The sequence below is a fragment of the Notamacropus eugenii genome, chromosome X, assembly GCF_028372415.1.
Source record: "Notamacropus eugenii isolate mMacEug1 chromosome X, mMacEug1.pri_v2, whole genome shotgun sequence".
Classification (NCBI taxonomy): Eukaryota; Metazoa; Chordata; class Mammalia; order Diprotodontia; family Macropodidae; genus Notamacropus; species Notamacropus eugenii.
The window spans coordinates 25,365,462-25,382,470 of record NC_092879.1 but is presented as its reverse complement, the minus strand read 5'-3'; the positions used below and the strand labels follow the sequence as shown (position 1 = coordinate 25,382,470).

At 46.4% G+C, this 17,009-nt stretch overlaps 1 protein-coding gene and 1 long non-coding RNA gene across 5 annotated transcripts; one reads left to right on the top strand and one right to left on the bottom strand.

The window, feature by feature from the left end:
• Positions 1-2,006: 2,006 nt before the first annotated feature.
• ZC4H2 (zinc finger C4H2-type containing) lies at positions 2,007-15,478 on the top strand. 4 transcript variants are annotated; one of them, XM_072625701.1, is made up of 5 exons: positions 2,028-2,391; positions 9,782-9,968; positions 11,625-11,797; positions 12,245-12,407; positions 13,641-15,478. In XM_072625701.1, exons 1-5 carry the CDS (start codon positions 2,339-2,341, stop codon positions 13,752-13,754), a joined length of 690 nt encoding a protein of 229 aa, XP_072481802.1. In that variant the 5' UTR covers positions 2,028-2,338; the 3' UTR covers positions 13,755-15,478. The 4 variants fall into 4 exon arrangements, with proteins under 4 accessions (XP_072481805.1, XP_072481806.1, XP_072481802.1 ...); XM_072625703.1 differs by having other exon boundaries at positions 2,038-2,391; positions 9,782-9,953; XM_072625704.1 differs by lacking the exon at positions 12,245-12,407 and having other exon boundaries at positions 2,007-2,391.
• LOC140515158 (uncharacterized) lies at positions 8,243-12,250 on the bottom strand. Its single transcript, XR_011970860.1, has 3 exons — positions 11,995-12,250; positions 9,703-9,860; positions 8,243-8,610 (listed from the first exon to the last, which is right to left on the bottom strand). It is a non-coding gene; the product is annotated as an uncharacterized lncRNA (long non-coding RNA).
• Positions 15,479-17,009: the final 1,531 nt, after the last annotated feature.

The following is a 17,009-nucleotide window of genomic DNA, read 5'->3' as shown; positions in this document are numbered from 1 at the left end:
TTTGCTTATTGTTTTCTTTTGTTTCTAGCAGCTATTAGTGTAATCAAATACTAGTCATGAGGTATGGGGAATGATGCCCCAAGTCTCAGGTCCTTCTTACTGTTATTTTCTCAGGTCTGTCTTGAGGCCCACCCTTGAACCCTCCACTCCTTAGTCACAGCTAGGGCCCCAGCCACACTGTCCGGCAAATGATCTTGCTCCTGTCCATCCCTCCAACAGCTGCAAACTACAGCTCTCCTCTCTGCCCTGGAACTCAAACCAGAGACTTTGCTCCCCTGCAAATTCCCACAGTTAACAGGCTCCCTACCGCTGACTACTATATTCACCAAGTGTATACTAGCTTCTTCTCCCTGCAGCCACTGCCCAGGATAAGCCTGATCAGCACAGCTGTGCTTGGTGTCAAGGACAGTAGAAAGTCCTTCAATCTTTTCCTACTCAGCTGTCAACCATCCCATACTGTCTGCAAAATAAAAGTTTCTAAGACTGAGGCTGCCTCTCAACCTAGCTGCCCTCAGGGCTTGTTTGTTGATTTTTGCAGAGTTGGCCTGGAGGTATTTGCACTTTACTCAAGCTGAACCTCTGCCATGCAAGGTCAGGTCTTTCCTGGACTTCTCAAATTGTCTTAAGGAGACAACTGCTTTACCTTGTGTTTATTTTTGCTGCTTATTTTCAGGGCAGAAAGTTTTCTGATCTACTCCATCATCTCACCAGAATCTTCTCCCTTTCAAGCTCTCAGCTTTGACTGACATTCTGTATTCTTGGGTCCTTCTCAGCTCTGACATTTTGTTCTCTCCGGTTCCTCTCAGCTCTGAAATTTCATGTTCTAAAGTCCCTCTTAGAGAAAAAGGACATATATGTACAAAAATATTTATAGTGATTTTTTTTTTTTACTGACTAAGGCTTGGAAATTAAAGGATTGCTCATCAAATGGGTTAACCTGATACTTGGTCTTGTTCATCCTTCCTTTTTGAAGAGGACCAAAGATAATCACAGGGTGATATCTTAACTTGTGTATGAATTGGATTTAAGTGAGGCAGAGTCACGTAAATGTCAGTCTTACTCTCTTTCAGTCATCAAAGTCCAGTGGTAGGGCAAAAGTCAGGATGACTGGCAATGGCCCAGGATGCAGTGAATGACTTCAGCATCTTCCATATTTGAGCTAGCTCTAAGTGCTTCACAGGATATTGGGCTAAAAGAAAGGATGAAAGAGAAGGTATCTGAGAATCCTGGGAAGACTTGTATGAACTAACGCAGAGTGAAGTGAGCAGACCCAAAAGAAAATTTTAATATTAACATTATAAACAAAACAATTATGAAACATTTAAGAACTCTGATCATTGCAATGACCAGCCATGGATCCAGAGGACTAATGGCAAAATATGCCATCCAACTCCTGAAAGAGAGGAGAAATATATTTTTGGAAGTGACCAATGTTGGAAATTCCTTTGCTAGACTATGCGTATTTATTTACAAAGCTTTGTTTTCCCCTTTTTCAATAGGGAGAGAGGAGGGAAGGAGAAAATAAATGCTTGTTAATTGAAAAAAAAAGACAAAATGTTTTTTTTTTAAATAAAGACCCTTTTAGTTCTTACATCCCCAGTTCTAAGTCCCCTTCCAACTCTAACATTCCCTTGTTCTAAAGTCCCTCTGCAATGTGACTTCCAATGATTCTTTTCCCAGGTCAATGCACCTGTCCCCTTGGGGATCAAAGTTGGATACTGTCCTGACAAAGTCAGGAAAAAAAAAGGTGCCCTCCTTTCAGACTTCAAGGCCTCCCAGCCAAGGCTGATAGGTGACCCATCCCTGGGCTCTTTGGCTGCCCAGCTGGGCAACTCCCAGTTGATCTCTCTCCTCCCTCAGAGACAGGCACTGTTCAGCTGCACTACAGTCCCCTCACCTCCCCACCCAGTTGTCGGGTGGCAGGGCTGGTGACTTAGGCCCTCTATCCCCTCCTCCCCCTGCTTAAATGGGCAGAGGTTGGGGGTGGCAGTGGGGGGGGGGGGGGGGGAGAGACTTTCCTTTTTCCGCACGAGCGAGAAAAGAAAATCCCCATTCCCTTGGACTCCTCACAACCTTTGACATAATTAACTGTGACAAATTGATTTCAAGTGCGGTGGCAGGAAGAGGAACGGGAAGGCCACGCGCTGTCCTCTGGGAGTTGTAGTCTGCGGGAGGGTGAGTAGCCTGATCAGCTTCAGGCCAGGGACTACAAGTCCCAGGAGTCCCCGCGGCCTCCATCGCACAGTCTCCAAGCCCCCTGCCCGGAGGAGGGGGCTACATTGTGTCTATTGTAGCTTTTGGCCGCCTCTTCGGGACGGTGAAATCGGGCCTGAAAAGCATGGCTGATGAGCAGGAAATCATGTGCAAGCTGGAAAGCATCAAAGAGATCAGGTGAGCAACGGGGGCATGAGGAGGGGACCCCCGACCCAGCACTCCTGGCTGCAACTGCCCCCTCCCGCCCCCGCCCCTTCCCCCAAGAGAAAGAAGGTGTGAGCTTAAGGAGTGGGAGGGGAGGATGTCCAGTGATGGCAGAGCTTGCTCACATCTGTCCAGCTGTGGTCCTCCAGAGCATCTGGAGAGGCAGGGCTGATTTCTTAAAGATGCTCTCTTGCCTGGGCCACTTAAATCTCTTCCCGCCCAGAAAAGAGGAAACCTACCCTTACAGACGCCTGCCTTACCGGCCTTAAGAGAGCATGAAAATCCCTGCAAGGCTAGCAAATTGCTCTCATTGACTGGGTGGAGTGGATGGAATCAAGAGACTTGAGTTCAAATCTTTCTTTCGCCATTAACTGCCCTCCACCCACCCACCCATGATCTTGGCTCAGTCATTTTCCTCCTCTGAGTTGCAGTTCCTTCCTCTCCAAGATGCTAGGAGTGGACAAGATGATCTCAAAGACCCCTTCTACCTTCTGACTCTCTCAAACTGCCCTTCTGGAGGAGATAACATGCATACAGAGATGAATGCTAGAACCTTCCCTCTCTTGATTAGCCCCAACTTATAGCATACAGAGCTCATTTGTACATAGTAGTTTGCATGTTGCTTTCCCTCTAGACTGGGAGATCCTTGAGGGCAGGCGCTGTCTTTTTTGGATCTTTATATTCTAAGGCTTAGCACGGTGCCCCGCATATAGAAGGTGTGCTAACAAAAGCTTTTTGACTGACTCCCCTGAACTTCATATTCTGAAAGCTTTGATGTAGGAGGGGAGACCATGGTGGGTCGTGGGAAGAGAGCCCTGAACTTGAAGCCAGACCACCCAGCTTGGAGTCCCTGCTCTGTTACCTCCTGACAATATATTTCCCAAGCATTTATTTAATTAGCTTCCACACTGAGCCAGGCCCTGGGGATGAGGATACAAAGAAAACAAAAAACCCAAATGCTTCTCCCCTTCAAAGAGCTTATAGCCTAACTGGGGAGGTCAGAGAGCGCATTGGCAGGAGCCCTGACTTTGAAGTATGGGAATCTGAATTCAGATTCTTTTTCTGTTACTACTCATGTGACTTTGGACAAGTCATTACCACACTGAACCTCAGTTCCCCCATCTATGAAATGAGAGGTTGGGCGAGCTGGCCTCTAAGGGTCAGCTTAAGCTTAAGACCTTAATCTCTAAAACTATGACTTTATCTATGTGTATATGTACTATGTATGTATGCATACATACATGCATATGTATCTATATATGTGTATATGTATACATGTATATGTTAATGGGGGAAGCATAGAAAGGGAGGCACTAGCATACCTTGGATGATCATAATAAGCCTCATAGAAATTGACTCGAGTTGACCTTTGAAGGAAACCAGAGATCCTATGAGGCTGAGGTGAGGGAGGGCATTCCAGGCATGGGCAAAGGCACAGAGGCACAGAGATGGGAGATGGAGTGTTTTGCATGAGGCACAGCAAGAAGTCCAGTGTAGATGGAGTAGAGAGTACATAAAAGAGAACTGTGGATGATAAGACCAGATAAAATGCTCTGCCTCTCTGGGCTTCATTTTCATGAGGGCTCTCTTCCAGACATTCAATATATTCAACAAACATTTCTTAAGCACCTACTATGTGCAAAGTCTTGTACTCAGTGCTGGCAATGCAACTATTAAAAATGACATAATCTCCCCCTTGGAGAAGGTAAGCTTCTTGAGAGCAGGAACTATTTTCATTTTTGTCTTTGTATCCCCAGCACCCAACCAAGTGACTACCACATAGTAGGTGCTTCATTAATGCTTGTTGATTGATTGAAGGAATTTACATTTGACCAGATTCTTTCTGTGTTAGTGAGCCAAAAGGCAAGTATTCTTTATGTTGCTAACCAACCTGGTTAATTACTTTGCTTGAGAAATTTAAACAAAGCCCAGAAACGTGAAAAACATCTCTGTGATAGTTGGTACAGTTGCTAATGTATCCCACTTGTAATCAGCTTCTCCTAAAATAATAGAAAACAACCTCTTTCAGCCTCAATTTCATCATCTATAAACACATATTTGTGACTTCCTTAGTGTGGGGAATTCTCTCTGCCACTGGAGATGAAACCCTGGCCAAGACTTCATTGGGAAGTCCTTGGGAATTTCCTGGGGCCTTTAGAGGTCAAGTAACTTGCCCAGGGTCATATAGCTAGTGATGATGATGGTGATGATGAAGAAGAAGAAGATAATGATGATATAATAATAAAAATAAGAACTAGAAATAGTATAGCACTTTACAGTTTTCTGAAACAGTTATCACTTCCACATGGCAACTTTCCTTATTGGAATTTCAGTATATTGTGGGGTTGGCATAAGAAATTAAATGGGAATTTGGGGGGAGTTTTGCCTGCAGATGACCCACAAAGGCCCTTTGTCAGACACATCCCAGATGGGATTCCTTCACATATAGGGCACACTAGATGGCCCCTGAAGTCCTTTTCCTGTAACTGTGACCATGAGATTTACCCTCTTAGGGCCTGCCTGAGTGTAGCACTCATATGTCTAAGAAGTTCTCAATAATACGCAAAAGACAGCAGGACAAGTGGAGATACATCAAACACATTGCCAACAACATTTCAGAGTGTAGCCCAACCCAGATTCAAATGTCATTGAGAAATATTAAACAAAATACAACACAACATAGATAATGTTACTATGTGGTTTTCTAAGTCAATATGCTGCCCCCAGGGATCCTTATGTACACAGTTTAGGAGCCCTCCTTTCTATCTGAGTTTGACACCACTGGTAGTGGATAGCACCTGAGACTGGCAGTGGGAGGGGGAGTGTCATGAAGTACTGGGTACACTTCCTAAAGGGCATCCATTGTGGAAAGGAAGCCTATCCCTGGCTGTCCTGTGGCCTCTATCTCCCTCCACTTTGAACTTGGCCCAGATGCTGGGGCTAGTTATGGCTGTGACCTTTAAAAAGTTCAAAAGACATCATTTCTGGGTAATTAATCATATTATTAACAATGCTAGTATATTATTAATAAAAGGGACCAGTGATACTCTCGAATGCCAAAGACCCCTCATGGAACCCACTTAATGTTTATGTGGCCTTGGAAGAGTGGGTGTTCCTGAGGAGGCAATCAACAATTAACTAGTTATGAGAGAGAATGAATATTATAATGAGAGGTGGGCCTATTCTAATGAGGGGCTGTGGACAGGTCATGTACTTCCCAACTACCCCCAGTCTTAGGCAGTCTAATCAAAGAAACCTGAGTAGAATACAAGGGACTTCCCCACCTGGGTGGAGTTGGAACAAGATTGAGGAACAATGTCCTTAACATGCTGGTTTGATCTAATAAGGTTTCAGAAGGAGACAAATCCTGTGTCTCCCCCATATTAACAATTAGTTATTTAATAATTATTTTCCTCATGACTCTTGGGTAGGGGAGAATCTAGGACTTGGTGGGGGGATCTAGGTTTGAATCCCTCCTCCTCTCATAGCCTCAGTTTCTTCCTCTGTAAAATAGTAACTACATAATAAATGATGTTTGATTGATTTCAGTCCAGTCCCTTCATTTTACAGAGGTAGAAAGTAAGGCTAAAATAGAAGAAGGGACTTGGGATTATAGAGCTGGACAGGGCCTTACAGACCATCTAATCTAACCCCCTTATTTTACAGAGAAGAAAACTGAGGCCCAAAGAGGGAAAGGAACTTATGCCCCCCCAACTAAAATGTAAGCCCCCTAAGGATGGAGACTGTCCTATTTATGTGGTTCCCACAAAGGATTCCTCTAAACCAAGGGTGGAGAACCTGTGGCTTTGAGGTCACATGTGATCCTCTAGGTCCTAAAGTGCAGCCCTTTGACTGAATCCAAACATCACAGAACAAATCCCCTCTAGGTCCTCAAGTGTGACCCTTTCACTAAATCCCGACTTCACAGAACAAATCCCCTTAATAAAAGAATTTGTTCTGTAAAACTTGGACCCAGTCAAAAGGCCACACTTGAGGACCTAGAAGGCCACATGTGGCCTCGAGGCTGCAGGTTCCTCCCTTCCTCCCCTGTGCCTAAACCCAGTGAAAGGAAAAACTTCCCATTGGTCCAAAAGCATCAAGGGAAAGTATTGAGTTCCCTATCACCAGAAGTCTTTGGCCCAGTTGTTGGGTATGGTGTAGCCTGGGTCTGAGGTCCAGGTTTGATGAGCAGTTAGCCCTCTGAGGATCCTTCCAGCTCTGAGATTCTGTGGTTCTATTCCCTGAATTTCGGAAGCAGCGCCATTCCCTGCAATCTACTTTTACCTCTCAGGATCGTGGGTTTGTAGATTGAGAGCTAGAAGAGACCACAGAATTCCAAACACCTTATTTTACAGAGGGGAAAACTGAGGCCCATGCAAGTAAAGTTACTTGTACAAGGTCACACAACTTGTAAGAATCGGAGGGGAGCTTTTAATCCAAGTCTTCCTGACTTCAGTGCCTGTGCCCTATGCGCTCTCCCATGGTTCAATCTTCATTTTTTTTTTCTTTTTGTAGACAATTACAGATGAGATACCTCTCTCTACATGTTACCTTTCACTGCTTCCTTTCCCTGTAAATTCTTTTGGGTTCCATAAGCAGGAGCAGGGCAGGGGATGGCGAAGATCAAGGTTGCTCATCCCAGGAGGCACTGGGGCATTCAAGGAAATCTCGATGGGAGGGACCCATCCATCTTGATTTCAGTTGTTTGTGGCTTCTGCCACCTTAATTGAATTGCTGGCATTTTGGACAAATTGGGCCCAGCCTCAGCAAACACTGTTATTTATCTTTCCTTGGTGTGTGCATTGCCTTATGCTAATCATCATTTTCATCTTCTGTATCCTGCGACTGGGACCTCAAGTGGCCGACTTGGGGGACCAGTGAGCTTCGGCATCTTGGCAAGGGCTGATGTCTTCAAATCTTTAGTCCGGCAAGTGGAGGATAGTGGGAAGAGCTCCAGTTTGGTCAGGAGACCTGGGTTCCATTCCAGCTTTGACACTCATAGGGTCCCAGATCTAGAGCTGGAAGGGACCTCTGTCCAACCCCCTCATTTTACAGAGGGGGAAACTGAGGCTCAGGGAAGTGACTTGTCAAAGGTCCCACAGCTGATAAGTGTTGGAGTTCAGATTCAGACCTAGTTCTTCGAAGCTCTCTCCATGACCCCAGGAGGTGTCCTGGCAGGGAGCTTAATGAGTACCTGGAACACTGTTGATTTTACAGATGAAGAAACAAAGCAAGAGAAGGGCAGTTCACTCAAGGTCACCCAGTTCTCCTCTCCTTCACTCCCCACTGCCCTAGTAGACTAGAATCTCCTCAGGGGCAGGAACCATTCCTTTTTTGTCTTTATGTTTCAGGGGTGGGGAACCACCCACCCACATGTGACCTTCTAGGTCCTCAAGTGCAGCCTTTTGACTGAGTCTAAGTTTTACAGAACAAATCCTTTTATGAAGAGGATCTGTTCTGTGAAGCTGGGATTCAATCAAAGGGCTGCTCTTGAGGACCTAGAGGTGATTTGTTCTCTGAAGTTGGGATTCAGTCAAAGGGCCTCCCTTGAGGACCTACAGGGGATTTGTTCTTTGAAGTTGAGATTCAGTCAAAGGGCAGCACTTGAGGACCTAGAGGGCCACATGTGGCCTTTAGGCCACAGGTTCCCCACCCCTGTGGCCTATACCAGTAAAATCATAGGTTTGAAACATTTTTAATGGGCTGGGGATAAAAGATTAAAAAACCCAACCCAACAACATATACACATAGAATTTAAATACATGGGACTTAAAGGAAGACCCCAGGCCCAAAAAGAAGGGACTCTAAATGAAACAGAGTCTGATCACAGATTACAAAAGTGTTTATTGTCTGAGAAGACCTTGCAAGGGAGCAGAGAAGAAGAGAGAGTTCTCAGCTGCTCACAAGGGGAGTGGAAAAGGGTGAGATATGCATAGTTTCTAGAAGCTTTTGAGTAAGGAGTGGGGGGGTTAAGGGGAAGATGTCTATAGACACAATAAGCCAGGGAGTAGGATGTTTAGAAAGTCCCGAGTCTGCAACTGCTGCCCAAGTTTGTTTTTGAGCTGGTCAAGGCTGGTCAGACCATTGTAAGCATCTCCAAATTGGGTTAGAGTTAACTTGCAAAGGATCACTGGTACATCAAGCAGCTCTGAGTCTCAGAAGTCCTTCTGATTGGCTGGTTGTCCTGCTCCACTGTGACGAAGGGAAGTTCTAACACATAGTCATTACAGAACTCATGTTCACAGTATGTAGATGTATATAAATGCAGTGATAGGGGAAGGGACATTAACAAGTTGGGGAAATGAGGGGATCAGTCAACAAGCAGGTATTAAGGCTCTGCTATGTGCCAGGCACTGGGCATGGTGCTGGGGATGCAAATGACACTCCCTGCTGGATAGATACTTCTTTCATCGAATTTTGCCCATAGGGGTAAGAGAGAGAGATCACAGAACCAGAGAAAAGCTGGAGGAATCAAAACTAGGAGCAATGGGGAGAAGTCATAGAGATGTATATTTCAGTTTCCTGTATGGAAAACCTTTCTAAGGATCACAGCCACCCAGAAGTGAAATGGGCTGCCTTAGGGAGGAAGCTCCCTATCACTGGAGCCAGTCAAACAGGGAATAGATGATAACTTATTGAGGGATATTGGACAGGACCTTCTGGCTTAGGTCCTGTTTGGACTAGATATTCCAATTCTGAGTTTCTGTGATCCTGTAATCATGCAGAGGAGGAAGCTAAGATTTGGTGCCTTGGTTTCCTTATCTACAAAGTAGTATTTCCCAGGGGGTTATAAGACAAATATCTTGTGATCTTCAAGTATTATAGAAATGTAAGTTATGATTTATGCACAAGAAAGTGACTTGCCCAAGGTCATGCAACTAATAAAGTTACAGAAACATGCTGGGGGGAAGGAAAGGGAATGAGCACTTATTAAGCACCTACAATGTGCCAACTATGGGCAGCTAATTGACTCAGTGGATAGAGTGCTGGGCCTGGAGTCAGGAAGACTCATCTTTCTGAGTTCAAATCTGGCCTTAGACACTTATTAGCTGTGTGACCCTGGGCAAGTCACTTTACCCTGTCTGCTTCAGTTTCCTCATCTGTAAAATGAGCTGGAGAAGGAAATGGCAAACCTCTCCAGTATCTTTGCCAAGAAAATCCCAAAATAGGGTCATGGAGAGTCAGACAGGACTGAATAAGAACAGCATTGTGCTGAGCACCCAGGTATTTTGACTCCAAATCTAGCTCCCTTTATCTCCGCTATACCCTCTTGCCCCTGCTTACCTCAGGAAGGTCCTTCCAAGGCTGGGATTCTTGGTGCAGGATTGTGATTTTAGCCTGTCACCATGTTCTGATACTGCAGGAACAAGACGATGCAGATGGAGAAGATCAAGGCTCGGCTGAAGGCTGAGTTCGAAGCCCTCGAGTCAGAGGAGCGACACCTGAAGGAGTATAAGCAGGAAATGGATCTCTTGCTACAGGAAAAGATGGCCCACGTGGAGGAACTGCGTCTGATCCATGCTGACATCAACGTGGTGTGTGGCGGGCAGGTAGCATAGGACAGACTAGCAGTGGGTTCTAGCATCACCCTGGGCTCCCTTGGGATTACTGGACTTCGGCATTTGGTTCCCTTGCTCCCTGGGCCCAGGGGCTTTGCCTGGCTGGGGTGACTTGACTAGAATGTCCTTCAGGGATATTTAAGAATGGTAATAATGTAGCCAGAGAGTAGTTCATGTGAACTACTGGGCATCTTTGAAAACGTTTTTATTGATACCCTTTATGTTTACATCACCTTCATTTTGGGGGTAGGGAAGCAGATGAGGCAGTCAGGGTTAAGTGACTTGCCCAGGGTCACACAACACAGTAAGTGTCAAGTGTCTGAGATCAGATTTGAACTCAGGTCCCCCTGACCCCAGGACCAGTGCTCTAGCCACTGCAGCACCACTTTGTTACAAAAAATAAAAAAAGGAGCAGTAAAAAGCAGTTCAGCCAAACTAACTGATGTTCTATGCAGTATTCACTACCTATAGCCCCCCTTTTGGTCAATTCTTCTCCAGGGTCCGAGCTTTTTGGCCATTAAAACTCTGTCACATTCAGTTTGTTCTTTCATTAGTTGTCTGTTTACATTATTGTAGTCCTATAGATTGTTTTTGTGATTTGCTGACTTCTCTCTGCTTCAGTTCATATAAGTCTTCCCATGCTTCTTCTGCATTCTTCATATCCATCATTTCTTACAGTACAGTCGTATTCTATGCATTCATTTGTCATGATTTCTTTCTGTCTACTTTATCTCCAACTCTTTGCTACTACAAAGACTGCTGCTATAAATATTTTGGTGTATATGGGACCTTTCTTTTTTTCATTGGGCTCCTTGAGGTATATGTCTAGCAGTAGGCTCTCTGGGTCAAAGGGTATAGACATTGAAACCACTTTTTTTACATAATTCTAGATTCCTTTCCAGAATATTTGGTTCAGCTAACAGCATCACCAACAATGCATTAGTGGGTCCATCTTTCCATGACCTCTCTAATATCAACTGTTCCTATCTTTGCCATTTTTGCCAACTTACTAGTTATGGGGTAGAACCTCAGAGTTCTTTTAATTTCCATTTCTCTTATTATGAGAGATTTCTGAGGGTCTTTATCCCACAAGCTCAATGTAAGTCCCCAGCTAACTCAATCTTAGGATGGAATTAGATTCAGAAAACTTTGGTTCAAATCTTGGGCTTTGCTATTTATTATCTAGATGACCTTGAACATATCACTTTCTATCTCTGGGCCTTGGTTTCCTCATTGAAAAATGAGGAGAGTTGGTCTAGAAACTCCAAAGGTCCCTTCTAGCTCCAAAAGCATATGAGTTTATGAAATAAAGGATTTGCTATTAGTTCTCCCCCTTGTGTCTTCATGTTGCTCATGTGCCCCCATATCACTGCCACAGATTCTGCCTTTCCTCCCCCTGCCCATCTCCCCCTTTTGAAACCCATCCTTTCTTCATAAACTAGCTTGGATTTGCCAAGCAACCTTCTCTGTTTTGTGGTCACATTTCTTTTTGAGCTATGGGCCTGGGTATTGTCTCAGCATTTAGTTTGACAGGTGGGAAACCATCTGGGGGGAGGGCTGGCAGCAGTTAGTCAGAGAGATGCTGAGAGTGAAAGCCCAGGGTCTTTCTGGTCAGCTGCTCTCCTTTCTCCCATCTCTCTGGGCCAGATGGAGAACACCATCAAACAATCAGAAAATGACCTCAACAAGTTGTTGGAGTCCACGCGGCGGCTGCATGATGAGTATAAGCCCCTAAAGGAGCATGTGGATGCTCTCCGCATGACCCTGGGCCTACAGAGGCTTCCTGACCTGTGTGAAGAGGAGGAAAAGCTGTCCCTGGAGTAAGTCCCCCCAACCTAGCCCCTGACACAGAGCTTGGGAGGGGCAATGCAGAAGTCTGAGCACATTTAGGGTTAGGGCCTCATCTTTCTGAGGCCATGGCTATGGCCCCATAAGGAAAGCCAGTCATACCCAGAACCCTTCCAGAGGGTGTATTCCCAGGGCATTGGTGGGTGGGGGGCCCCACCATCATACTGACCCTTTCCTGGGGTCAGGACTGGGAGGAGTGGCAATGGCTGAAGTCCTGGTTGCTGCCCAGCCTGGTGGTTAGGATAAAGATTAAGGTGGTTTCTCTTGACCCTGGAAAATGGTTACAGTTAGGGACCCTAGCTTCTGAGTTTCAAGAAAGCTGCATCCTTGGGCAGAAGGTAAAAAGTCAAGGTGGTTCTTCCTGACCATGGGACAGTCAAGCCAACTTCTCCCCTCCCCCCCATCCCACCCCTTCCAAGTTATTTCGAGAAGCAGAAGGCTGAGTGGCAGACGGAGCCTCAGGAGCCACCCATCCCTGAGTCCCTTGCTGCTGCTGCTGCAGCAGCCCAACAGCTACAAGTGGCTAGGAAACAAGACACCCGGCAGACGGCCACATTCAGACAACAGCCCCCACCCATGAAGGTGAGATGGGGGGGGGGCACCTTGGGAAAGTCCATATGGCCTCAGGGCATGGATTCAGGTATGGACTTCATAGGATAATAGCTTGTAGAGATGGGAGGGCCTATAGAACAGTAAGTGTCAGAACTTAACAGTACCCTAGAACAAAGAATGTCAGAGCTGGGAGGGACTTAGAATAGGGAATGTCACGAGCTGGGAAGGGCTGTTAGGATTTAGATGCTCTAAATCTAATCCCCTATTTTATAGATGAGGACACTGAGGCAGGAAACTAGGCTTCTTAGATTCACAGACACATGGATGATTAGAGCTGGAAGAGGCCCCTCACTTCTACATAATCCTGGGCCTGCAGAGGTCCCCACACTGAACTGCCTGGACCCTTTATTCTGCTTCCCCAGGGAGTAAACCCTGACTGGGGGGTTAGATGGAACCCGGGAAAGTTTGAATGGTAGCTTTTCAGGGCACTTTTTGGTTTGCCTAGAGAGATTAAGTGACCTCTCCAAGGTCATACAAGAAGTTAATGGCAGAACCAACCAGTTAGAGCTCTTTCAATTCAGTTCAATTTGCCAAATATCTATTAAGTCCCTACTGTTTGCCAGACACTATATTAAGCACTGGGATTACAAAGAGAAAAATGCCTCAGTTCCTCCTGGCAAGGACTTTCCATTCATTCTACCCCAGGTTGGGGTTGCTCTAGAAATGAACATTTACCCTTGGATAAGCTGGCCAGATCTCATTCCACTACTGATTTGTCCTGCAGGACACTCAGGCAGTGTCCTGGCCTGAATTACAAACAAAGTCAGTTGATTACAGTCTACCTCAAATAGCCCCATCCCTCCTCTCCCTCCTACATATGCCCCTCCCCTCCCCCCCACCATAGCCCACTGCCACCATCTAAGGGAGTTCCAAGGCAAAGCACAGTTATGGCGCCATTGGTCCTCCATGGCTTCCTTGTGGAGTACTGCCATTGTTTCTAGGTTCCAGCCTTCAGTGAGTTACTGCCTTTGTGTCCAGAGAGCAGCTTAGCTGATCTGTCCATATTTTTTCAAGATCGTTGATATCTTCTGGTTCAAACTTTGATCCTGAGGCTGGTCCAGCAGATTGAGGTCAACCCATCCTTTCCCCCTTGGAACTCCCAAGTCCTATGCATTTGCTCAGGCAGAAGGGAGACAGAAGGTTTCAAGTCCCCTCAGAGTGGAGCAAGGCCACTCACTTCCTTTGTTGGGTATGTTCTCTCAGGCCTGCCTGTCATGTCACCAGCAAATCCACCGGAATGCCCCCATCTGCCCCCTGTGCAAAGCCAAGAGCCGCTCCCGGAACCCCAAGAAGCCAAAGAGGAAACAGGATGAATGAAGAGAAAAGCAGCCTCACGGAGCTCGCCTGCTCAGAAAGCCCCTTCTCCTGGGCCAGAGTGATTGAAGTCCAGGCGTGAGCCTTCTTCCCCTTCTCCTTCCATTCTCCCCTTCTTCCCTCTGCCCTCCCTCATCTTGTATTTAGTGGGATGGAAGCACAACTCTTCTCTCATGTTCTTATTTCTTCCAGCCCTTGGGATTTGGAGTTAGGAAGACATAGATTTCAGGTACTAAGGCCTGTGTGTCTAACAGCTCCTGACCCCCTGATTGCTGCCCCTCCCTTCCCCCTCCCAACTTCAGGATATCAGGTGGTGGCAGAAGGCATCCAGGGGCCCGATGGGCTAACATCCCTGCCAGTGGTGGATAATGGTGGGGTAAGTTGCTAGTTACTCACTGAGGCCTCATATCCCAAATGGGGCTGGCACTCAAGGAATTGTGGGATCAAAGAGGCCCACTGTTCCAGACTGAAGTGGGGGAGGGGGGATGCCATTCATCAACCATGGCTACAGCAGAGGATCCTTTGAAGGTCATGATTGCTGTTTGTCCATTTAGAATTTAGAGATCTAACGGTATATTTCCTCCTCCTTCCCGCCCTCCCTCTGTCAAGGGCATTGCTTCTCTGGCTTGGTACGTAGCAGTTGCCTCCAGCCAACAGGAGCCAGGCACATGCCACCATTTGGTTTCCTAACCACTCAGAACAGCTGCCCTGCCCCATGTCTCCCAGTTTTCCTTGGGGACCAGTCTTAAAGGTGCTGCTGTCTTTAAGTCTGTGCAAGTGGCTTGTGTAACCCACCTATTTTGATTTCTGAACCAGTCCAGTTGAGCGGACCTCCCTCTCGTTTCTCTATTTCCCAGGGGCCTAGATGCTGACACAGAAGAATGTGGCTGGCCCATTCTTCCTTTCCCTGTCTTTCCCCCAATGGGACCATTAAGTCCTATCCACTTCCCTAGCCCCCTGAACCCTCGCAATGAAACTAATGCAAAAACCCATTTTCCCAGGTACATCCTTGATCACTGCTTATCCTGGCTGAGTGACTATTTGCAGCTCGGTACTCCCTGGGAAGGGCCACTAACATTTGTCAGCCTGTTAGCTTTGAAGAACTAATTCCCTTACATTTGATCAATGGTGCTTTTCTGGGGGGGCTGAGGACATGGGAGCTGTTGGGTGGTATGGTCCCAGCCCCCATCTTTGTTTTGGAGCTGTGCTGTGGATGTGTTGTTATCTCTGTGAATCAGTCAACCCCTCTGTTAGGCCTCCAATCCCCACCCCTCCCATACACTTAGGTCAGTAGGACAGATGGAGGTGGGGGGACCCTCCAGGATGGTCCTTTCCCCTCAAGGAAATCCCATCCCATTAGTCACATGAAGCCCCCCTGTCCTCAAGGCCTCCTTCCCTGGGGACCATGGTCACAGCTTCTGAGCATACCTCTCCCCTTACTTACCATCCCCTCTTTTAAGTAGAAGAGAAAGCTCTAAGCTCCTCACTGCCATCTGGGTCATTCTTTCCTGGTATTAAGGGGATAGGCCTTGGCCAACTTTGAAAAAACTTCAACCCCATGTCCCTGGCAGGGGGCATTTTTTTCCTTCCTTGTTTACCAGTAGTTTTAGTGAGCTGCCCTCAGGGGCTATGTGTTCATAACCCAAAAGGCTCCTCAGCCTCTTGGACTTACATGTGTTATACCACTTGTCTATACAAATCCTATTAAATAAACATCCTTCAAGGTTGCCGTGACCATTCCTTTTCTCTCCCTTCTTCCTCCTGGGTTCGCATTTGGGGAAGGCTAGACAGGATTTGAAAATGCCAGGAAACTGGGAGGGATGGTTAAAACACTGAATAACAGAAGACCCAACTGAATGAGATGGAATTAAAAAGGGATAATAAAAACCTAGGTTCAAAATTCAATTGTACAAGTAAGGAAGGAGGGGGAGGTGTTGGCTAGACAAGTTGATAGACTGGCTGGGGGGTTTAATGGCCTACAAGTTCCTTCTGAGTCAACAGTGATATGGTCATCCAAAAAAGCTGACAAAATCTCAGGTTGCAATGAAAGGAAGACTAACATCTAGAATGAGAGAGCTGAGTCTTCCCCAGTACCCTTCCCTGGTCAGACACCCAGCTGGGCAGTTGTGTTTGGTTCTGGGCACCATGCTTTCAGGCCATTGACCAAGCAGAGGGTATATGGAGGAGGGCAGCTGGGATGGTGAGAAGACTAGAGACCTTGCCATAGAAGGATGGGGATGTTTAATTTGGAGAAGGCAAGATGTTAGGAGGGATATGACAGCTGTCTTCAAGTGTTTGGAGGGCTATGATGTAGAAGTCCCCAGAGGACAGAACTAGGGGCAGGAGGTGAACATGGCAGAAAGAAACATTTCTATCTGATATAAAGAAATACTTCCTAACATCAGTTAGAGATATCTGAAGGGGAAATGGGTTCAGTGAGAATGATCTTCCCATCATTGGAGGCATTCAAGAAGATGCCTACCAGGGGTGTAGGGGCAGTTAGGTGGTGCAGTGGATAGAGCACCAGTGCAGGAGTCAGGAGGACCTGAGTTCAAATCTCACCTCAGACTTGACACTCACTAGCTGTGTGACCTTGGGCAAGTCATTTAACCCCAATTGCCTCATCCTGGGTCATCTCCAGTCATCCTGAGGAGTATCAGGTCACTGGATTCAGGTGGCTCTGGAGGAGAAGTGAGGCTGGTGACCTGCACAGCCCTCCCTCACTCAAAACAAAGTCAAGTGCAAGTCATGTCATCATTTCTCTGATGGCGTGGTCTTCTTCGGCAATGAAGGACGAACACAACAACCACCACCATGGGTGTAATAGGTTCTGTTTTGACCAGAATCTGGGTGCTATGGGACCTTAAGCAAGTCAATCTGGTTCTCTGGGCTTTTGATTTTTACTGGCAAATAGGACAATCTCCTTTCCTTCCTACCATTCGGGAACACTGTGATGGTGATTCTTCAATGATACTGGGAAATTCCTCTTAATAATAAGGCAGATGGGAAGCCCAGAAAGGTAACTGAGGGTCAGAGAAGGATGCTAAGCAGGTAAGATTTGCTTGGCATCTCTGAGAGGCCTAGAAAAGGCCTTCAACAAAGAGACATGGGGAAGATAGCAGTAGTCTTTGAGATGAAAAATGGAGCATCTTTAGATCTTAGACTTAATGGAGCTGGAAGGTCCCTTATTTTACAGAAGTGGCAGGGCCTTGGTCTCATGGTCCAAATGGTTAGGCTTCAGCTATAGGCAAGGTTGGC